The 23,083-nt window shown below is 54.4% G+C and overlaps 1 protein-coding gene across 1 annotated transcript; it reads right to left on the bottom strand.

Annotated features, from left to right (window-relative positions):
• Positions 1-7,956: 7,956 nt before the first annotated feature.
• On the bottom strand, positions 7,957-20,782 carry RHBG (Rh family B glycoprotein). Its single transcript, XM_005898733.2, is given in 11 exon segments — positions 7,957-8,366; positions 8,561-8,634; positions 9,670-9,791; positions 10,403-10,536; positions 10,651-10,788; positions 11,081-11,099; positions 11,101-11,245; positions 13,828-13,975; positions 14,091-14,241; positions 14,696-14,882; positions 20,535-20,782. Coding segments are annotated over 11 exon segments (1,365 nt in total). The 5' UTR covers positions 20,722-20,782; the 3' UTR covers positions 7,957-8,306.
• Positions 20,783-23,083: the final 2,301 nt, after the last annotated feature.

The raw sequence follows: 23,083 nt of genomic DNA, 5'->3' as shown, positions 1-23,083 counted from the left end.
TCCGTTTGGGGGGAACTGGGCTCACCATTCACCCCACACCGCTCACTAGGAATTTCACTCCTCTCGAGAGTCCTTACAGAGCTATGGGAAAATGGGAGGGAATAATTAGGAAAATCATTAGCGTCTCAAGGCCCATCTGAGAGGGATTAAGGGATTAAAAGCCTTCCAACCAATCTCTCCTACTTTAAGGTTGTTGTAGCGGTTTTGTTTTCAGGACCTTTTTTTTCCCTCTCTCTCTCTTCTTTTTTCCTGGGTCGGGGGGAGACTAAAGTCTTGGTGGATTCTTCCTTCAAAAGCTGCAGGAAAAAGTCAAGACATTGAAGTCTGAGGGGAGAAGAATGGGGAAGGGCAGGTGTGTGGGGGAGGGTCCCTTCCCAAGCTCTCCTGGGCCGCTTTGGGTCACTTCTCTGGACATGAGTGGATAGGGGGTGGGGTGGCAGGGGCAGCAGCCAGGCTGGGCTGGAGGGGAAGCCCAGACATGCCTGCTGAGAGCTGACGGGCTCCCTTGGAAGGCCCCTGAGGGGCCTAGCCCTGCCTGCTGGGCCACCTACCTCCTTCTCCAAGTCATGGCTGATGGGGTCCAGTGGAGTCCAAATGGGCCAAGGGTTCCATGTGACGCAGCCTGCTCTGGAAGCCCACGGCTGGAGGCCCAAGAGGAGGCAGAGAGGCAGAAAGGCTGCGTCAACAAAGTTTTTTTACTGTTTGCAGGGAGCAACATATACCGCTGTCTTTGAGCAGCGCAGGGTCCAGTGGGGTGCTTGCGAGCGTGCTAAGTCCCTTCAGCCTTCAGTTGTGTCTGGCTCTGCAACGCTGTGGACTATAGCCCACCAAGCACCTCTACCCATGGGATTCTCCAGGAAAGAATACCGGAGTGGTTTGCCAGGCCCTACTCCAGGGGATTTGTCCAGTCCAGGGATTGAACCTGTGTCTCTTATGTCTCCTGCATTGGCAGGCAAGTTTTTTTTTTGTTTTTTTTTTTTTTTGTTTTGTTTTGTTTTTTACCGCTAGTACTACCCGGGGAGCCCCTAGTGAGAGTGAGCAGGTAAAAATGAACAGCTTGTTACAACACATTGTGAGGCTGGCTGAAATGTGAAAGGGGTGAGGGGGTCTACAAAGGCAGACCTCATCCAGCCTGGAGGGATTTGGGACAGTTCCCTGGAATGGGTTATTTATTTCTGAGCAGATCCCTAAGGCCTGGCACCTGGTAGTACTCAGCAGCTATGAGGTAAACGTTCCATTAAGATGCGCCATCCCCTTTTATAGGGAGTGTCTCACTGAAATGGTCCCCCAACCACAGGAGGAGAAATTAAATCCTATATCACTTGGCTTAAGGCAAAGCTGGTATTTGGGTTGCAGGAGGGCAGAGGTGCACATCAGAGGGGTGCATCCCAGCTGTCCCTAGAGTCCTCATGAACTCCATCCTGACCCAGCCCCAAACATTCTGGGGAAGGATACTAGCTAGCATCCTGTGACTCACAAAGTGCACCTCCCCCTCCACCCCCACCACACATGCACAGCTCCATTTCTCTGGAAGGCTCAGCTGACCCCCTCTGAACCCTCTGTACCCACTGACCCTTGCTTTGAAGGCCTGAAGCCCGGTGGGGTAGCTGGTGAAAGGGAGCAGTCCTTCCCAAGATGGAGTCAAGCAGGAGCAATCCCAGAGCCCGCACCTCGCCAATGGTGCGGGTGAGAGATGTTGGTGGCTGCAGCCTGCTACGGTATTAATAGTCGCGTTTATAAATGATCTTAATTAGCAACTGCCAACAAGAAGCCCGGTTCTAATTCCACCAATAATCGAGGCTTGCAGGGCGTGGACAGGAATGCGAGTGAGGGGATGGATGGGATGGATGGCTGGCAGACCCTGTGTGTAGCTTGCAGATGCCTTGCATCTGTGGAGTGCAGCTACCACAGGGGCCAGCCAGTGGCTGGAGAGATGGGAAGGAGGGGGACCCTGCCCCACCGGCTTCCACACCAGGGTTCCTTGACCCCCCACAGTGCAGCCTCCTCAGATGGTGTTGGGACAAAATGAAGCGTGAGGAATTGCGGGGAGGAGGGGAGTCCTCTGTCTGTGCCTTCAGAGCCAGATCCAGACAGCAGACTGTGGGATGGAGGCGAGCCTGTAAAGGCCCGAGTGAAATGAGCTAGAAGGGGATTGGGAACAAGCCCCACAGTGTCCGGGAGCCACATTCCTTGCTCTGGGGAGATGGATGGTGCTAAGCTGAGAAGGAGGGGACACTGGGGTGGGGGTGGTGGGGGCAGCTTCTCTAGCTGAGGGCTCTCTTACTGAGAAGAGCAGGGGAGGAAAAGCTAATTTAAGAATCCAGCCTATGTCCTGGCACAACAAAGCCCACTTCCTCTCTCAGCCTCAGAGCCAAGCGGGGTCTGCTTGGATCCTGCCCAGGGACCTATCCGAAGACCATCCAGAACAGTCCCAGGGAGCCCTGGAAATCCAGGCTGAAGAGAGAGAGCGCCACCTTCAGGGCAGAGAGCGTCTGGGCAAGCCTCTCTGGGGACCACCTGCAAAGGGAAAAGAGGGAGGGTCAAGGGGGGAAGGATGTGTTCTGGGGTCCGGCAAGGGGAGGCTCTAGCCGGGTGTGGAGACAAGTGAGGGCTTGGTTTGGCTTCTTTCAGAGGTGGCATCTGGGGGTCCTCAGAGTCTGGGCAGCCCCAAGTCAGAATGCTTTAAAGGGTTCCAGGTTGGAGCAGAGACCCAGTGAAGAGTTGCAAGGGAGCCTACTTCCAAGGGCTTCCCTGGTGGTTCAGTCAGTAAGGAGTCTGCCTGCTGTGCAGGAGACTGCCTGCAATGTAGGAGGCCTAGGTTCAATCCCTGAATCAGGGACAATCCCCTCGAGAAGGAAATGGCAACCCATTGCTGTATTCTTTCTTGCCTGGAAATCCCAAAGACAGAGGAGCCTGGTGGGCTACACCCCCTGGGGTCACAAAAGAGCCAGACACAATTTAGCGACTAAATCACCACCACTTTCAAAGGCAGAGAGCAGAGGTGGACAGAACTCTTGACTGCTTCCCTAGCACAGTGAAATGCCCCAGCTCCCAGCCCACATCCCTTAACCCTGCCTCAAACTCCCCTCTTATCTAATATTCTCTCAAATGCTCTCCCAGGAGGCCAGGCTCCACTGCCTGCACCCCACTTCTGCCTCCCCAGAAAGGAGTTGCCATGCATGTTGTACCTGGATCCTCACAGAGGCCAGGAAGACAGAAGAGCCCCAGGACAAACCAGGAATGAACAGGCCTCTGAGGCAGCCCTATAACCCCTGCTTCCCACAAGACCCCCTGCCCTACCATCATCTTCTTCCTCTTCCTCTCTCAATTTTCTCCTGCCTTGTGTGCATGTGTTAGTCGCTCAGTCATGTCTGACTCTTTGTGACCCCGTGGACTGCAGCCCACTAGGCTCCTCTGTTCATGGACTTCTCCAGGCAAGTATACTGGAGTGGGTTACCATTTCCTTCTCCAGGATCTTCTTTGACCTGGGCATCAAACCCGGGTCTCCGGCATCGCATCATGAGCAGATTCTTCACCGTTTGAGCCACCAGGGAAACCTGCCTTACTGGGACTGAAAACCTGAACTTCCCCGGTCAGTTCTCATTTTGCTGTTGCTCCAGTTGATTTTGCCACCTCAAACCTTATGAGTCCCAGAAACATCACTGCTTGAAGGGCCCAGGCACCATTTCTGAAATAGCTCTCACCCTAGGGGCATCAGTTGTCGACCCTGAGCCTGTTCGGGAATTTAGGAAAGGTGAAATCAGGTCCTGCACCTTGCAGAGTTGAAAGTCCATTTACTGGAGCTCAGCCTGCAAACACCCAAGAGCCAGGGCCAAGTTCCCAGCTAAAATGGACTCTGCTCCAAGCACAGAGTCTCTTGCTCACTGTCCAGATATTTTCCTCCAGTGCCGAACAGTGCAGTGTGTTAGGTGGACGCAGTCTCCTGGGCTGCAGGAGAGGAACACACTCTTTCACCTGTGGGAGGGAATTTTGTGTGGCACCACCGTCGCTGAACCTCTAGTCACTGGAGAAGTTTCAGGCCTGCATGGCTGGCATTTCTCCCATAAAAGGTGGGCCTTCTTAACTGGTAGCAGCAGAAGGAAGCAGGAAAGCAGCCTGGACTCAGCCTGGGGCTCACCTTGTCCAATAACCTGTTTTGGGGAAACCATGAGTATTTCTCTCAAGGTTCTAGAAGGAAACTGGCTCCAGAGACAACCCAGATCAATGTCATGTGAAAAAATGATGGAGATGGGGAGGGCAGTTAACAGGTAAGGAGAATGGGAAGAGCAGAAACTCTAGGTTAGGTTTAGCCTTCAGGATACAGGGGCTCAGAGAAATGAACTGGTTTGTGCAGGCCATCAAGCTAGTGAGCAGGGGAGCCAAGTTGGGGGCCCACCACAGTCTGACCCTAGAGTTAAGGCTCTTTGGAGAGAGGAGTAGGAGTGGAGGGACAGGTGACCACCCCTTCCTTGCGCCAAGGCCTGATTTTGCTCGTCTTCTGCCTTCCTCCTGGAGCTGGCGGGCTCCGATGGGCGATCAGACAGCCGCACCGAGACAATGGCACTCTGTCCCGGGCGGGCGCTCCGGGACGATAGCTCATCCCTATGCAGGGGCCGCCTCCCCCACCCGGGCCTGGCCGCCAGCCCCTTTCAGGCGGTGGAAGACGCGGCGGCGGCAGAGGGGGATTCTCACAGGCCGTTGGACATTTGCATAGCCCGCTCGCCCGCCCGGAGACATTGGCCCGCATTGTTCCCGGGAGGCGGCGGCGGCGGGCGCACGGGCCGCGGCGCGCGGGGCGGCGCGGCGGACCCGGCTGGGAGTGGGCGGGAGGGCCAGACAAAGGAGACGGGGCGCGCAGAGCCGGGCGGCGGCGGGTGGGGGACATCCTGACGGTGGGAGAGAAATATCGGGGTGAGGTAGGGGGAGCACGGCTGCCGAGTTAGTCTGTCCCGGGACCACCACCACCCCCCACTTCGGACACCCACGCCGTGTCTAATTCCTCCTCGAGCTGGGGCCACCGTGCGCCGTGATTTGAATCCCAATAGCGGGGCATCTCAGGCCTTTCCCAGGCTGCGCAGGTTCGGAGGGCGGGGTCCTCCAGGGGTCACAGGAGCAGCTCGGAGCTCCTGGCCTGGGGGTGGTGAAGGGACGGGTCTGGCCACACAGGCACAGAAGCACCCTGAGGTCCATGGGGAACCTTGGGCCTCTCCCCCAGATGTCTGGCCCGGAAGCCCTGTTATCGGCCACACATACTCCAAAACAGTGACCACCTCCAGAAACCCTTCCCTAAGGGTTCTGACCTTGCTGGCTTGACACTGACCCCCAGCTCAGCCGGTCTTCCCCATCAGTGGGGCCCTGGGAGGCAAGCAGGGGCTCAGGGTCCTCGTCCATCATTGTCCCCAGAACTCGGGCACTGGGGCTGGACAGACAAGAGTTCATGAGTGGGCAAGTGTCTGATTGTCCTGCATTGAGAGTAATAATGGTGGTGATCAGAGGGGCTGTCCCTGAGGGGCAGAGGCCTCATTGTCCTGAAGGGGTAAGGAAGGAGCCCCCTTGGCCCCTGTCCCCGCCATCTCCTTGACCTGCTCATTGTCACCCTGTTGACCCAGCCTGAATGGATGGGCCACCGAGTGCGGGGGACCGATGGTGCTGAGCTAGGGGCTACAGGAAAGATGGGGGAGGGGCTCAGTTGCAGGGCAGCAGAGAGGCTGCTAGGATACCCTAGGGGCTAGGACATTTCTTGCCCTCTGAGCTATCTGCCTGAAAGCAGTGATGGAGGAGCACTCCATACCCAAACTGCAAATGATGATGGTTCAGTCCTTCACTCGGACTGAATGATCTATGGACTGCCCACCGGGGTGCTGGGCACCAGAGGAAGAGCTATGGGAGGGAGAGGAGGAAATGTAGAGTGAAAAAACAAGGGCCTGGTTTCGCAGAGTTCAGCCCTGGACAGAGTCCCTTGAGCCATGAAGCCAGGGTGCTGGATCTTGTAGATCTCAGCAGTGTCTTGGGCTGTGAGCAGCTTCCAGGGAGTAACGGAGCCTCAACTGTTTGGTTACAGGATTTTCAGGGCCATCTCTTGTTGGGCAGCTACCACGCTGTCCCTCCTTTCCCAAGGACCTCTTGGCGGGCCACCCTGGGACCTGCAGCCTTTCCTCCCTTAGAAGCTGGTAACTGTCCTCTCCCAGGGAGGGTTCAATTGTCACTTCTTCAGGAAGCCTCCCTGGATGGAGCTGGGAGCAGTGACCAGCCTGGGCTGGAGCAGCCCCATTTAGTCAAGCCTGGAGGAGATTTGGTTATGGTCAGAAAAGAACCAGAGTGATCAGGAAAAGATCAGGTGGGGAAATGCCAGTGGTATGTGTAAATGAATACTCATAAATCAGAGCTTTACCCACCCAGACCAAGCAAGGGCAGGGAGGGTCTTATCCTCAACTCTCTCCTTTCCTATAAGTCTTTCAGATCTCAGAGGACTGCTCGGGGAGCTTGGGGGCAGAACAGGTGAGCTGACTGTACCTGGATCTTTCCAGGGCTAGAGCGAAGGCTCTGCAGGATGGAATGGGGGATGGGCCTCTGCTTGTCCAGACTCCCACCCTCCTGGGGCTCACAGGACAGGATACCTTTCTCCAATCTCAGCAGTCATCCTTCTGCCTCAGCACAAGGATCTCCCTCCAACATACTGATCCCAGCCAGCAACGGGGCAGGGGAGGCTGTGGAGGAAGGAGGGGAACTCAAGGGGAGGGATACACCAAGTCTGTTTGAGCCACAAAGAGGGGGGTGGTCCCATGGAGCACTTGTCCCTCAACAGCCCTCCTTGTTCCTCAGCTCTGTGCTGTCCTCTTTCTCTAGCCCAGCTCAGTCCCTTTAACTACAGTGAGGATGGAGCCTCGTGGGAACACCTTTTGCCCCTATCCCAGGACTGCTGCTACTGCTGCTAAGTCGCCTCAGTCGTGTCCGACTCTGTGCGACCCCCCATAGATGGCAGCCCACTAGGTTCCTCTGTCCCTGGGATTCTCCAGGCAAGAATACTGGAGTGGGTTGCCATTTCCTAGGTCTAGGCCCCAGAAATCCCTCCTGGGGTTTGGTCCAGAGGAAGAGGTCTGTAGTCTTGTTCACTCCTGTCAGAAGCCTGGGGAGCGGCAGGAGAGGGCAGAGGGGCTCCCAGCACTTCAGGTTTGGGAAAAGAGCTCTGGTCTTCTGGAAGGATGGATTCCTAGTCAAATGAAAGATCTGGAAGCCCTAGCACCACCTGACATGTGATGGGGAGTGGGCGCTCAGAAAAGTCTTGTGGCAGCAATAGTGAGGACCAGAGCTGAAGCAGGCAGGAAGGCCATTAGGCTGCAGGAAGGACTTCCATTCTTGGTAGAGGATGCTGGAGCATGAAGGCCCCATCATCCTCTGCTGGGACTGGAGCGCCCTCTGGTGGTCCGATGGTATCAGGCCGATGGAAGCCCTGGGCCTGCCTGCCCCATTCCCTACAGCAACTCTGAATTGCCCTTCCTAGTCCCCACTCCTCAGACTCCGGACAGGGACCTAAATTGGTGCCTGGAGGCTGGCTGCTTCCAGCTTCTGAGGAGTTAGTGGCAAAAGAATTCCTTATGCTACTCTTAAGCCTCCCAGGGCTCTCTTCCTACTGTGTTCAGAGGTCACCCAAGTTGAGGGTAAGAGTGGCATTCATTCTAGAATAGGAAGAGCTCTCTAGCAGACTGAGCTGTCTTGTAACAAACACACACTTGCTGGAGGGGAATGAGCTCCCTGTCTCTGGAAGCAAGGAAGTGCAGTCTGGGCATTGCCCTCATAGAAGACAGCATCCTAGGGGGAGTTCCTTAGTCTCAAGGAGGCAGGATGTTGTCACCAGTCAGGTCTTTTTTCACCTGAGGTTCTAATATTGTGAGTTAGATGGTGCGAGAAACTCCCCAAATTCTCAATGCACAAAAATAAAGGACTCAGAGTCCTTGGTGACCATGGTATTTATCACCCTCAGAGAGCCAGGCCCTGGCTCAGGCTTCACAGTAACTGAGTGATGCTGGTCCAGTGAATCAGCAGTCCCTCGAGTGCCTCACTTGCAGGGCGTGGGGTGGTGGGGTGGGGGTGTGTGAGGCTCTCTCCTCACCATGACCAGTTATAGCCACCTGGCTCCACCATCTCCCCAGCCTTCCACCACCCCTCCCCCAAGGCTCCCTATGGAAAGGAGCTCCTGTCTTCTTTCCTGCAGCAGCAGTGATGGGAGCTAATAATGAGGAGCTTCCCCACAGTAGACTGTCATCCTCTTCTAAAAGGAGAGCATCCTTCCAAGGGCTGGAAGCAAGTTAGGCCTGAGTCTCTGTCTCCTCTGATCCCTGGGCTAAATGCTCATGTTCTCCAGGCACCTGAAGGGCAGGGACGGAGGAGCAGGTGAAGGGTCAGCTCTAGAGGACGGAGACCACAGCTGAAGGGTGAACCCCAGAGGAGCAGGAGCGGGGGAGGAGGGAAAGAGGCAGGTTGGACCCGAGGAGGCGAGGCAGGGAAGGGGGCGTTTGAGGGTGAGAGGGCCCTAAGGGCCTGAGGGGTGGGCACATCTCACCTCCCAGTAAATCTGGTCCTCGTAGCACTGGGAGTCTGGCGGGGAGTCCAGGATGGGCAGCCTCAGCAGGAGCCCTGGTGGCAGTAGGGGACAGTGTGTGAGGCTTTTTGCTGCCCCCACAGGGGAGGTTGCTACCCAGTACCACAGGGCACAGAGGAGCTGGGAGTCATGAGGTCAATGGGATGCCTGGCACAGGCAAATCACAGCAGTGTTTATCAAGCGCCACTTCTGCTAGGCCCTGTGCAAAATGCGTGACAAAGCACTGCCTCCCTGAGTAATCACAGCAACCCTGCAAGGTGAATAGGATCCCTGTATTACAGAAAAGGGGACCAAGGTTCAGAGAAGTAACATACTAAAGTGTGCACGGAAGGAACAGATCAAATAGTGTCTGTCATGAGCCACAGCTCATCAGCTTTCTGTGGGCTCCTCTCCAAGAGGGATGCAGGAAGTGTTTCTTGGGTAAATAAGTAATTAAATGAATGAATGAACTCTTATTTAAGAATAAGATCTCAAGGAATCTTGAGATCAGGAAGTTGGGGATCTGAGAGCAGGAAGATGGGGATACCGAAGCATACGTTTAATTTTGAAGGCCAGACATCAGGAGGGACTGCCTGGCCTGGCATCAGTGAGCAGGCTGCCTCTGTGGAAGGTTTTTGTGCCCCAGTCTGTTGATGAGCCAGCCAGGCCTCTTCCTTCCCGGCCCCTACCCCAGCCCTAGCCCCAGCCCCAGAGAGATGGTGCCACAGGCCTCAGCCTGAGGCTGGGCTGCCCTCTAGTGGGAAGAGGGAGCAGCGCGCCAAGCCGCAGAGGAGAGGGATTGGTCAGCAGGCTTCCCACCTTCCTTTGCGACCAGAAGGGAGAAAGTACCTGCTTGGTCCTCCTTACCTGGAGGAAGTTACCCCTGAACACCATAACCCCACGCTGCTCCTGGCACGATGTAGGTGTTCAATAGAGTAAACGAATGTCAGGGGAATGGGATCGATCCAATGGCCCTTCCTCCAGAGAACCCCACCCCCCCACCACCCCCGCCCCGCCCAGCCGCCGCCGCCGTCTTCTGCTCTCCCTGGGGCTCCTCCTGCCAACTCCCGACCCCAGCCAAGGTCACTCACCTCCAAGGCCCCCACCCACAGAGGCAAATGTCAGTGTGACAAACAGCCCGAAGAGCTGGTGCATGGCCTGAGACGTGGCACTGCGCTGGCCCTCGGCTATGAGTGGAAACACACTCTCCAGGCTGCAGGGAGAGGATGGTGTGGGGAGACAGATGGAGCACGAAGCCAGAGCTGGTGAGCGCATCAGTGCCCTGCCCCGCTTTCTGCAGCAGCCGAAAGGGCCCTGGGGAGCCTGCCAGGCTGAATCACCTCCAGGCCTTTGCTCCAACTGAGCCCATTGGAGGGGAACACCCTCCCTTCCCCAGTGTGCCTGCAACACCCTCATACCTTTCAAGGCTCAGTTTGAGGGTCACTTTTGCTTCCCATCTCCCCTGAGCCCTGATGTGCAAAAATCTATCCTAAGGGTCAGTGTCTCTCCCTTGACCCTTTAATAATGACACTGTTGAAATCATTTATTCAACGACCTTCTGCTGCACTCGACCGAGGACCAAGAAGGCAGTCCCCAGGCTTGTTCACCCCAGTTTCTTCAGCTTCCAGGGTATGGATGAATGAATGAAAGAGAATAGACAGCTTTTTTTTGGTCAGGAGCAGGAGCAGGGGAGGAGGGAAAGAAGCAGGTTGGACCAGAGGAGGTGGTTGTGGCCCACAAAAGGAGGAATAGACTGAGGGAGTTAGTTCAGGGGGATAATGATTCCATTGGATTGGGGGTGGGGTGAGGGTGGGGAGAACTCACCCATCTCCATAAGCTTCACGGGTGGCCAGCCCAGCCACAAGGCCACCCAGGAGGGCTCCCAGGACCCCCGGCATCCCATGGAGGTTGTGCACACCACATGTATCTTGGACTTTGAGTTTGGACTCAAGGATGGGCTGGAGACAGGACACCAATCATGAGTCTCGTGTGTCCCCCTCAGCCAGGCCTGCTGGAGAGGAGGAAGGGTGTGAAGACGCCCTGCCCTGCTCAGGGCCCAGGGGCTTATGTACCGTGACGAACTTGTACCCCAGTGTGGAGATGGCCCCAGCCAGGAAGCCAGCCGCCAGAGCCCCAAAGGGTGTCAGCATCATTTCAGCTGATGTCCCCACTACAACCCCTCCGGCCAGCGCTGCGTTCTGCACGTGGACCTAAGGGAGCACAGAAGAGCAAGGCTCTGGAGGCCCTTTCTGATGGTCACAGCCACACCCACCCCAAGCCCGCCCACCAGTGCCACCGCTGCTTCTCCACCGTCTAATCCTCTACCTCACACGTGGTCCTAGCCTCACTGCCTGCTCTGGCCCCAACGCCTCCAGTGCATCTGCAGTCCCCTGAGCCTCTGCCCTTACCTGTCCCCCTGGAGGATCAACCTTGCAGGGTTTCAGACCTCTCCCTGGTCTCTCGGCCCACCCCTCTGCCTCTCCCCACGCCTCTTCCCCATACCATGTCCAGCCGCCCATCCCCCAACAAGGGCTGACAAGGCGAAGGTGCTGAGGGTGCTGGCGGTCAAGGAGTAGTATGTGTTGAGAGCGGTCCGATGCTGCCCGTCCCCCAGGGCAGTGGGTGCAGAGTTGAAACTAGGCCAGAAGATCCACAGGAAGATGGTCCCTAAACGGTGGGCAGAAAGGCGGAATGAGAGGAAGTAAGTGACTCCCTCGCAAGGTACAAGTTGTGTAACTGCAGTCAAGTCACCTACTCTCATCATCCTCAGTTTCCTCATCTGTAAAATGGGGATAGTGACGCATACCTCAGGAAGTGAGGACTAAATGAGATGATGCATACCAAGTACCTAACCACAGCTTGTTACTTTAGTGTCAGTCCCTCAGTCATGTCCGACTCTGCGACCACGTGGACTGTAGCCCGCCAGGCTCCTCTGTCCAAGGGATTCTTCAGGCAAGAGTACTAGAGTGGATAGCTATTCCTTTCTCCAGGAGATCTTCCAGCCATCAAACACAGGTCTCCTGCATTGCAGCTGGATTCTTTACCAGCTGAGCCACCAGGGAAATCCAACCATGGCCTCGTTGTTGTTCAGTAGCTCAGTTGGGTCCGACTCTTTGCGACCCCATGGACTGCAGCACACCAGGCTTCCCTGTCCTTCACCATCTCCCGAAGCTTGCTCAAACTCATGTCCATTGAGTCGATGATGCCATCCAACTATCTCATCCTCTGTCATCCCCTTCTCTTCCCACTTTCAATCTTTCCCAACATCAGGGTCTTTTCCAATGAGTCAGTTCTTCACTTCAGGTGGCCAAAGCATTGCAGCTTCAGCTTCAGTCCTTCCAATGAATATTCAGGGTTGATTTCCTTTAGGATTGACTAGTTTGGTCTCCTTGTTGTCCAAGGGACTCTCAAGTGTCTTCCATGGCCTAGCTGGTACTAAATGTCTAACAACTGGTACCACTGAAGGGTACTGGCATGAGAGGGTGTTAGTTACTTGATTGAAAACCATGGGGGGTGGGGAGGGGTTGAGTTTGTTTTAAGTATCAGAAAAGGAAAGAAAAAAAAGGCAAAGGGCACCACATGTCAGGCACGAATCTGGTACTTGATATCCATAACAGGAAAATCATTTGTTTTATAACCTCAACTGCCACCTGGAGAGGGTGGGCCCTGGCCCGAGCACTGACGGGCTGGGCCTGGGCGTCTCGGGCAGGAACTGGGAGCTCCATAGGCCTTGCTGCCCTGTGAGGTTCCCAGGTCAGTCCTGGAGGGAGAGGTGGGGGGCAAGGGAGGAGGGGGGCTGGGGGCCCTGTGGGGCAGGGCCAGCGTGGCAGAGAGGCTTGAGGGACTAAGGTGGGGGCAAGGGAGGAGGGGGCTGGGGGCCCTGTGGGGAGGGCCAGCGTGGCAGAGAGGCTTGAGGGACTAAGGTGGGGGCAAGGGAGGAGGGGGGCTGGGGGCCCTGTGGGGAGGGCCAGCGTGGCAGAGAGGCTTGAGGGAGTGTCCCTTAGTTCTGAGTGGTCCTTGGGTTGTGATGTAGCTTCTGCACCTCCATAGTCTGCAGTAAAATCTACCACACATACACATGTATGTTCTGAGAAGAGTTTTGGGAGGAATCAAGGAAGAGACCCATTTTCCTGTCCAGCAGGAGCTGGGAGGCAGAGGAAATATGAGAATGTAAGCCTCCCAGGAAAGCACAGAAATCTCCGGGAGGCCTCTGGACTTCAAACCAAACTTATCAAAGGGCAAGGAGGCCTCCCCTGACCTAGGGTTCCATAAGCTCTGTTTCACAACACACCCAGATGTGAGCAAGAAACACAAGGCTAGTCTCTTCTTTATGTAAGAATGGGCACTTCAGTAACTACTCAGTACTATCTCCAAAAAGGTAAAATATCAATTTCCTTTCCTGACTCATCAGTGAATGGACAGGAGCAGAGGTGCAGGCTTAGAAGAAGTAGGTGGTGATGAGGTGCTTGCAGGCCAGACCCTACTCCTCCCAGGGGTGACCTGTGACCTCTCCTTCTCTCCTGAGAGTGCTGGGGCTTCCAGGAAATCTCCTGGGAGGAAGTGTCCTCAGGAGGTGGGAGGCAGCACCAAGGGAACAGGCCTAGAGGTTACAGATGGGGAGAAGCTGAGTCTGGCTGGAGACAGAGGGGGAGAAAGAGGTAGGGAGTGGGGAGGGGAAGGGGAGCAAATTACTGCACGGGCCAGTATGCCTGACTGAGGAGTCCGGTATTTAACTGTGGGTAGGGGGGCCCTGAAGGCCTTTAAACAGAGATAGATACCATCAGACTTGGATTTAGAAAGGCCCCTGGGATGGATCTCGGGCTTCCCTGGTGACTCAGACAGTAAAGAATCCGCCTGCAATGCAGGAGACCTGGGTTCGATCCCTGGGTCAGGAAGATCCCCTGGAAGAGGGTAGGGCAACCCACTCTAGTATTCTTGCCTGAAGAATCCCATGGACAAAGGAGCCTGGCGGGCTACAGTCCACAGGTCACAAAGAGTTGGACAAGACTGAGTGACTAACACCTTCATGAACATTTTCTGGGATGGAGCCCTGAGACCCATGAGCTCTGAGGTCTAAAAACCTGTCATAAAACTACCAAAAATGATAAGCAAGAGTCCCCAGGCTCTGATGGAAGAGTCCGAGTTGGAAGGGAGTTCCCTGCCAGAACCCCAAGACTTATAGGTGGCACCCCGAGACCAGGCCTGGATATGAACTGGCCCCTCACCCACCACACCTCGGGAGGCCTCACCAATCATGGCAAAGAGGTCCGAATGGTAGACGGAGCCCTGGCGATGCTTGCTCTTCTCCAGTTGGGGCCTATAGAGGACCCGGGAGAGGATCAGCCCGAAGTAAGCACCAAAAGTGTGGATAGTCATGGAGCCTCCTGCGTCCTTCACCTGGGGAGGTGGGGCTGAGGTGGAGGGGCAGCCCCTTGCCCCACTCCTGCCCCATGCCTTCCCTGCTCAGGGCCTGGCCATGCCCACTCCGCACCCCATCCCCATCCAAACTCACCTCCAGGAGGCTAAGCAGGACAAACTCGTTGAGGCCAAACAGCACCACCTCCAGCAGGGCCATGAGCAGCAGCTGAACCGGCCCAGTCTTGCCCAGTACGGCCCCAAAGGAGATAAGCACGGCCCCAGCACAGAAGTCAGCATTGATCATGCTGGGGGGTTCGGATGGAGAGGGTGAGGGGGGCTGGAAACAAGGGCAGCCCAGGGGGATGGGGAGGGAGCAATGAATGCACCAGGCTAAATTCTTCCCTGGGAGGTGGGACAGGATCACCTCCCTTTTTTGTGGAGATTCTGGGGTTTGGCAAACAAAGCCCAGGACAAGTGGGAGAACCAGATTTTGAATCAACAGCGAGCACTGCCCTTTTCCATGACGCTGTCTATCCTCCCAACAGTTCATGAGTAATGAGGGGCCTAAAGGGAGGTGTGGGTCAAGGATGGGAGAAGAAACCAGACAACAAGAACAGGCAGGGTGCCTAAAAGAAATTGACTGACGGGTCAAAAACCTAGGTCAGGGAGCAGACTTGAAAGACCAGGCTGGAGCTGGGTCCCTTGGGCAGGGGCCTCCCAGGTAGACCCAGGGGAGCCAGGGAGGCCACTGCTGCCCACCTCTCCATGCCTACAAGGATGTAGCCACCACGGAAGGAGTGGAAGAAGCCCTGGATGAGCGTGGACCACTGCAGGGCAAAGGCGGCCAGGAGGAAGGTGAAGCCCACGCTGCCGAAGCCGTAGCGCTGCAGGAAGACCATAAGGAAGCCGAAACCCACGAAGATCATGGCATGCACATCCTGGAAGCCTGCGGGGGGGCATTTGGGACTACTCAGGCCACCACCCATGGACCAATCAGCAATCCTGCTGCACCCCCCAGCTCTCACCAGCCAGTGCCGCCTTGAGGCTAGAGCCAAGCCTATAAAATTCCCCAAGGCATGGCCCGGCCTCCCAGCCTGGCTCACCGGTGCAGAGCTGCCCAGCTTGGAGCAGTGGGACCCCCACCATCCCTGTTGTCCCCAGGTCAGAGCAAGAGAGTAGAGCCTTCTGCTCTCTTCTCTACCCCACTCAACTGCCCAATCCCTGGATCATTACGACCGGGGAAAAGGCCCACTTTTCCTGTGTGGTTTCCTGCAGCAGCCCCTGCCCTCCATGATGGAAATTCTCTTCCCGTTCTGGCCTTTGTGCTGGAAGTTCATCTTGATGTCTAACCTCCATTCCTCATGCTTCAGAATCTATGCCTCTCCACTTTTAGGGTTTTACATTTTACAAATTAATTGATAAAATAACTGTTAACTTTGTAGAACTGTATAAAATAACTTTAATAACTTTGTTAAGAGGTTATCTCAGGGAAAAAAAGGAATTGAAGGCAGGGGGAGGGCTGCTGAGCCATATAATTCTGGTGCAAATAACGCCCCCTGGAGATTTGCAATATGGCCACTTATGAAAAAGAAGATTTATGGGAAAGATTTTACCCTACAGTTTGCTTCTTTCTATATTTTGGATATCTTAATTTTATAGATGAATCACTTGAATTTTTTAAGTGTCAGTGGGGTTTCTGGGGAGGGACACTTGGGGTCTTTTCTGTTTGCTTTCCAGTCTGTGTACAAAAATCTAAAATAATAGGCAGCCATATTGAAAATGAGATACATACAATTTGCTTTGTATTATTTTGTTCTGTACCCTGCCCACCATCTACTCATAAACAGGGCTAGAAACACAACCTCGGGTGATGTTCGCCAGTACATCTCGTCCTGTTTCCTTTGTCTTGGGTCTATGTATCAGTAATGCTGTGCTATCCTCCGCTTTAATTGAGAAACACTAGAGGAACATTTGAGTGCATTATTGCATCTGTTGTAAATAACTTATTGAGAAACAGGGTCGACCAACCATGACCTTAAACTCTCCTTTCATAGCTCCAGGTGGGAAATTTCTCCTGGAACTTAGTCCTAGGAAATGTCATCTCCCCTAAGGAACAAGGAACTGATCTGCTTTCCTTCACTCATGTGTTAGATGTTTACTAAGAAGTCATAGAACTAAAAATAAATAAACAAAAAAACCTAAGCAGTCATGCATCAGACTCTGGAAATGTAGCTATTGCTGGAAGACAGACATCAAAGGAATCAAAGAATCACGTATGTGAGGCTTCCTTTATTCTGATGAGAACATGTAACTGTCCATATTTCCCCCTTTTCTTGGCTGCCTATAGCCCAAAGCTACATGGGAATTTCAACTATATCAGCTATAGGCCTTCACAGTGTTCATTATTTGTGTTCTTCTCTGCTTTTCTTATAACTGAAATTCACATGTTTTTGTTGTAAATGAATTCAAGTAGAAAGAGGCAGATCACAAAGAAAAAAAATCACAATCACCTTTTTTGTTTAAAGGTAAAGAAGCAACAACAAGGGATTTCCCTAATGGTCCAGTGGCTAAGACTCTCTGCTCCCAATGCAGAGGGCCTGGGTTCAATCCCTGGTTGGGGAACTAGATCCCACGTGCGGCTACTAAAGACCCCGAGGGCCACATCTAAGACCCAGCACGGCCAAACAAATAAGAACCATCAACAAGCCAAATATGTACTACTGAACTTCAGAATGCAATCAATAACTTTGAGAGAAGCAAATTTGTGTGTGTGTGCTGAGTGTGGGCTGATAGGAAAGGAGTTTGCAAGCCCCTGCAGAGGGCTGGGTACACGCAGCCCCCGGGCCAAGGGGGTGAAGGTCCAGTGGCCTCATTAGATGTCCCCACCACTGTGCCCCTTCTCCAGCCCTGCCCACTCCTCAAGTCGCCCAGATCGCTCTTCCCTTTCAGATCTTAAAACCCAACAGAAAAGGAGAGGTGTTGTTTAGATCTCAGTATGCAGCCTTAGCTCTTTCAGCCTCCCCATCTGACTTGCTTTCTCCTTGTGCAAACTGTAAAGGGGAAGCCATGTCTGTTCTTTTGCCCAAGGACAGCAAGACAACAAACGGGGCTGGGTCACAGGGCTCTGTGCCCAAACCACTCCAGAACTTGTCTTAAATAGCAATAACATTTACATCTCCCACCTGGGGGTTGTTTGGAATCAAAACTCAATCCAGTGGCTTTTCACCTGGAATCTAAACACCAAGAAATCTCCTTTATTCGTTTCCATTCCATGGAATGTTCCACACAGACATTCTCTGTGGGCTGTGGAGGGTAAGGGGGTATTCCAGCTGGAGGCAGGGGGATAGATATGATGACCCCTCAACATTCCCTTCAGGGGATCCCTGGGTCAAGCAGCATGGAGCCTGTTTCCCATCACATCCCCAACGCCTCCAAACTCATGCACCTTTGGCTGGAGAGAAGATAAAAGCCCTCCAGGGCCACCTATTACCCTCCCTCCTTCCCTTACTGCCTCTCCCCAACCCCACCAGATGATTCCTGAACAAGGTCAGACTGTAGGACAAGGGAACAGTGACAGCTGGGGCTTTAGCATCTCACAGAGCTGGCTTTAAATTCCAACACACGCATGCACACACACACACACACACACACACACACACATCCCTACACTTCTCACTGCGTGACCTTGGACAAGTCACTTAACCTCTCTAAGCCTCAGTTTCCTTGTCTGTAAAGAGGGGATATAAAATATGAGTAGCAGGAAAAAGGGAGTGGTGAGCTGGGGAGGCCATCTCTCCCCACCACTCTACCTCCACCTGCCTTTAAGAGGGCAGATCAGGCTGTATTCTCCTAGAAGAGTTACAAACCACTCTGGTCCCAGTCACACACACTGCTACCCCCACCTCAGGAAGATCCTGTTTCCATCTGTCCTAAATCCCTCTTCTTGCAAGTAAGGTCTCAGAGACAGACAAAAAAGAACCTGTCCATATTTTTTCTTAGAACCCTTTCTCATCTTTGCTTCTGAGTCCCCTGCACACTTAGACTTTCCCCCTAGTCTTTTCCCCCTCTTATTTTCCATGACTTATCTCATGGAATAAGAGGTTTGTAATGTGGGGGAAATGCTGAAGATGGGGAGTCAAGAGGCCGGGTTCTAGGTGGGCTGACTTGCTGTGTCATCTTGCGCAGTGGCATTACCTCTCTGGTTTTCTCTCCAACCCGGAGAGGAGTGAACCAGCTGGGCTCTGAAGGCCCTTCCTGTAGAGATAACAGGCAGACACTCAGAGCAGCCATGCCCTTGGCGTTGGCTAGTCCCACTGCCTAACAACAGCGGCAAAACTCCCTTTCATCTCCCAAATCAAAGGGCAGTGGCCACACCACCCTCTGGCCCTGACCACTTCTCCTGGACACAGGGACGGTGAAGACTCGGCGCATCAAAGCCCCAGGCTCCAGGGACCTCACACCTCCCTCCTTTCCAACCCATCCCCAGGGTCCCAAGTCCACAGGGACAAAAACCTTGTGCAGAAAGAGGTAGGATTCCCACTGCTGTTCCTCCTACTGCAATCCAGGGACAGAAAGCTGTGCATTCAGGAGAGTTTATCATGCAACGGAGGGGCAAGGAAGGTCAGGGAGGCCTTTGAAGCAAGCAGGGCTTGGAGGCCTTGATTGAGGCCCATGGGAGAAGCAAATAGGGGGTCATGACAGGCAGCCAGGTCAGACTCTAGAGCAAGAGCTTACAACTCTCAGTCCATGGACTGTTCTCCCTCCAACTCCCCATCTCTCTGGACAAATGCATGACCCCAAGAGCCTCCCATCCCAGCTCTGTGGCTTTGATTTCAGCATCCATGGCTCACTCATGCAGCCAAAATTGGGGTGAAATGTGGGAAAGGAGGAGCTGTAGCCCCCTCTGCCTAGGACCAAGCCTCCACCAATACTTTGGCCACCTGATGCAAAGAGCTAACTCACTGGAAAACACCCTGATGCTGGGAAAAACAGGGCAGCAGGAAAAGGGGCCGACAGAGGATGAGATGGTTAGATGGCATCACCGACTCAAAGGACATGAATTTGAGCAAACTCCGGGAGATGGTGAAGGACAGGGGAGCCTGGCGTGCTGCATTCCATGGGGTCATAAACAGTTGGACACGATGGAGCGACTGAACAAAATCAAGCCTCTGCTTCACCCTCTCAGTTCTCAGCACTGTGAGCTTCATGGTGTTGGGGTTGGGGCTGGAAGACAGTCAGGTGAGGACAGCTGCCACCAGCTCTGCACACAGAAAGTAAGGTAATAAAAGCTGGGGTTTTAAAGGAGACACCCACATTCTGGGCCTTGTTTGAATATATATCTTTCAAATGGAGGCACCTTTCTTCTCATTGCTCTGATGGGGAAAACTGAGGCTTAGAGACCTGCTCAAACATTTGTAACAAACCCTGGGAGATTTGGTGCCCCTGGTCCTAGCTGAGTCACAAGGCTGGTCCCCCAACCTTGAGGGAGAGGCTCTGTCCTCAACATGAAGCAGGGGCTTAAACTTCTCCTTCCTGGGCCTTGTCAGCAGGCAGGTGAGCTGCGGTGCCTAAGAGCTTAGGATGCTGCTGCTGCTGCTAAGTCGCTTCAGTCGTGTCCGACTCTGCGACCCCATAAACGGGCAGCCCACCAGGCTCCCCCGTCCCTGGGATTCTCCAGGCAAGAACACTGGAGTGGGTTGCCATTTCCTTCTCCAATGCATGAAAGTGAAAAGTGAAAGTGAAGTCGCTCAGTCGTGTCTGACTCTTAGCGACCCTGTGGACTGCAGCCTACCAGGCTCCTCCGTCCATGGTCCATGGGATTTTCCAGGCGAGAGTACTGGAGTGGGTTGCCATTGCCTTTTCCGAAGAGCTTAGGATGACCAAGTCCTAGTTCCAGCTCTGTCACTCACATACTAGGTGATCCTGAATAAATCACAGCCCCTTTGAGCCTCAGCTTCCTTCTCTGTGAAATGGGTTAATGACCCTGCCTTGCCTCCTCCTCAGGGCTGTGGGGCGGCTACTCTGTGATTGGCTGGTGGCTCCTTACATCATTTTTTCTCTGACTCTGGAAGAATCAGCTTTGGGGGACTGGGGAAGAAATGTCTGAGCCCACTGGCCTTGGCTGCCTTCACAGCTATTACCTGCATCACTGTCTCCCCCACCCCACCCACTACCTCCCCTGCCCAGAGGATTTCTTTTTCTCCTTGTGTTCAGGGTGGAGGCCTGAGAAAGACAAAGTCTCTAGGCAAAGCCCAGCTAGGCCAACAAGACAGTAGGTAAAGCTGGAGCTTCAGGTTTGGGTTCAAATCTCAGCTCACTCACTCTAACAGCAGGACCCTGAACCAGCCAACTAACCTCTCTTTTAGCTCAGTTTCCCCATCTTTGTCTACTTCACAGACTAAAGAAGAAAATGCATGTGCCGCCCTTGGCATAATACCTGGAACGTGGCAGACACTAGTGAAAGCATATAATTATAAATCTGGGGCACCTTCATCTTAAAGCAAGAGGGTAGCCCACCTAGGGGTAGATCTGGACTCCCTGCCAAGACACCAGGGAAACTTAGGGTCTTAGCTCCCCGCGCGCCCTCACCCGCACTCACTTGGGTAGCGAAAGTAAAATTCATTGTCCGCGTTACTGTGGTTGCCCCAGTGCCAGAGGGCAGCGTCGGTTTCACGGTTGTAGCGGACAAAGACCGCAAAGAGGATGGCGGTGGCGCCCTGGAGGAGGAGGCACAGCAGGGGCAGCTGCAATCGCCGGCCCGCGGAGTGGCGGGGAGACCAGGCCATGGGACAGAAGCTGCGAGTCTCCAACTCGGTTGTGGCTCCAGGCGCGTGGCGCGAGCAGACAGTCCAGGGGCGGGCGGGGCGAGCCAGGCCCCGCCCACCACGAGGAGGCTTGCCAGGGCCGTCTTAACCGCGCTCAAGTTACCCATCCCAGTTCCAGGAAGCAGGGTGTCGCGGGAAAGGCGAGGGCCTGGGCCCCAGACGTGAGGCGGGGCGAGGAGTGGGAGAGGATGGGGCGTTCGTAGCCCCAGGTCCTCTTTCCTTTGGCCCAGCTGACCCTGATGCCGTTCCTGTTGGGACAGATTCTTGGAAATAACCCTGGAAAGGCTCCCCGTGTCCTGCCCTGCTCCGGCACAGCTGCCGGACCGGTGGTGGTGGAGGGAGAAAGAAGGGAGGGCACCCGCCCCCTCAAACATGATGTTAGTTTAGAGAGTGTTTCCCAAAGAATAATCGACCTCGATGGGCTCAGGCTTCTCCCACCGGACCCCTCCAGGGTTGATACAAGAGAGAGTTGAAGTGTTACTCAATCTTTTCCCCAACTGAAAAACCAGTGGAGATCGGAGATAAAGAACCGGCTCTGTAGGTACTGATGATTAACGTGGCCAGGGAGGTCTGAGTCTCGACAGTTGAGTTCCTTACCCCACTCCCAAGCCTCCTCGCATTTACACCCCACCACACTTCTAGGACAGAAGGCTGAACCTGGGAGCAGGCTGGGCAGGGGCCCACTGAAACCTGGGTTCCCTGAACACCCAGTGTGATATGAGAGGTTCTGGGCTGCCCCCAGCAGCCTGAAAGACAGGAAGATAGGTGGTAGGAAGGTCTTCTCAGTTGAGAGTCAAGAGCCCCTTGTTACACAAGCAGGATTTGTATCCACTGGGGTCCTGGTAGACAAACAACGAGGGGATAGCTGTTAGCCAGGCTTTGGAGATGAGCCAGATCAGCCCTCCCTCCTGGAGCCACTGTCCAGTTAGGAGAGAGACATTTAGGAGGGAATTGAATTGCCATTGGGGTAAATGTGTGACCCAGGAATCACAGAGATTGTGGAGCCCAGAGGAGAAGCTGCAGAGCCTACAGAAGTGGCGATAAGGAAGGGGACTGGGCTGGAGAATTGCCTCCTGGCAAGTGGTGCCTGAAGGCAGCCTGGAAGGACAACCTGGAAATTGAGTAAGTGAAGAAAGGAGAGGAGACATCGCAAGAAGGGACCCACATAAACAGAAACCGTGGGCATGTTCAGGGTGCTCAGAAACTGAGGTTGGGGGTGGGTATCAGCAGGCAGAGAAACGTGGCCTCTGTCTAGTGGGTGCTGGGCCCCTGGAGACCTCTGAACAGGTGGAGGACCTTTGTGTTATTGGTTCTGACACCCAGCCCACAAAGGGCTTCAAAGAAGAAAACCTGAAGCCCAGTAGGGCTGGTGGTGGGAGAAGTCCTGTGTCTCCACTACCCACAGCCTAGCCGCACCTATCTGAGGGGGCTGTTATACAGGGGTAGGGGGGCGGGGGCGCGGGCTTGTGGGAGTTTGCAAAGATGTCCCAGACCCTGGCCTGAAAGAAGAGCTGCCGTTCCCATGGGCTGTAGCCTAAGGCCATAGGGACCAGTCACTGCCCAGAGCTGATGCCAAGTAGGGCTCAACCTTGCTTCTCCTCTGCCACCTCCCAGTTCACCTCCTCCCCCACTTCCCCTCAAGGCCTAAGCCTCTGGTCCAGCATGGACTCTGCAGGACAGTTGGATTCTAGGTGCCCAACCGGGCAGGTGTGGGAGGGTGGTAGCTGCCTCTGATAGCACTGCTCTAGCAGGTGGAGCAGCCTCTCTGGCCCTTGGTGGCCCCTGGCCCCGAGGCTCTGTGTCACTACTTGGTCAGCAAGATGGCTGTTTTCTTGCTAGTCTGCAGGTGGTGGGGCAGGGGAAGAGGGCGGGGGAGGAGAAGATGTCTGATCAGCTGCCTTTGGATAACAACTCTCAGATCATTCATCATCTGGGGTTTCCTGCCACATCCAGCCTTCTGCCCCAAAGATGCAGTCTGCTTCCTGAGCCCTGTTTGGAAGAGGGGGTTGCCCTGGGTTGCACAGGCAAGGACTGGATAGGCCCTTAAAAGGAGAGGTTTTCAAAAGCACCAGAATTCGAAAGAGAAAGGAGTAGGGTCTGTGTCTTCTCAGCATCTTCTGGGAGCTTCCACCGTAATTCCAGCCTCCTCCATCTCTGTCCCACCTGTTGTCTCTCTTAGTCTCTGAATCCCTCTGAATCTCTGATTTTTCCTTTCCTCTGTTGCTCATTCATTCATTCACAATATTCACTTAGTGTCAACCCTGAGCCAGCTTTGGGGGCTGTGACCTGAGGTTCTAGTCACATGTATAACACGGTTGGGTCC

Source organism: Bos mutus, chromosome 3, assembly GCF_027580195.1.
Source record: "Bos mutus isolate GX-2022 chromosome 3, NWIPB_WYAK_1.1, whole genome shotgun sequence".
In the NCBI taxonomy this organism is placed as follows: domain Eukaryota; kingdom Metazoa; phylum Chordata; class Mammalia; order Artiodactyla; family Bovidae; genus Bos; species Bos mutus.
Note: the sequence above shows the minus strand (reverse complement) of the source record. Positions and strands in the feature narration are given on the sequence as shown.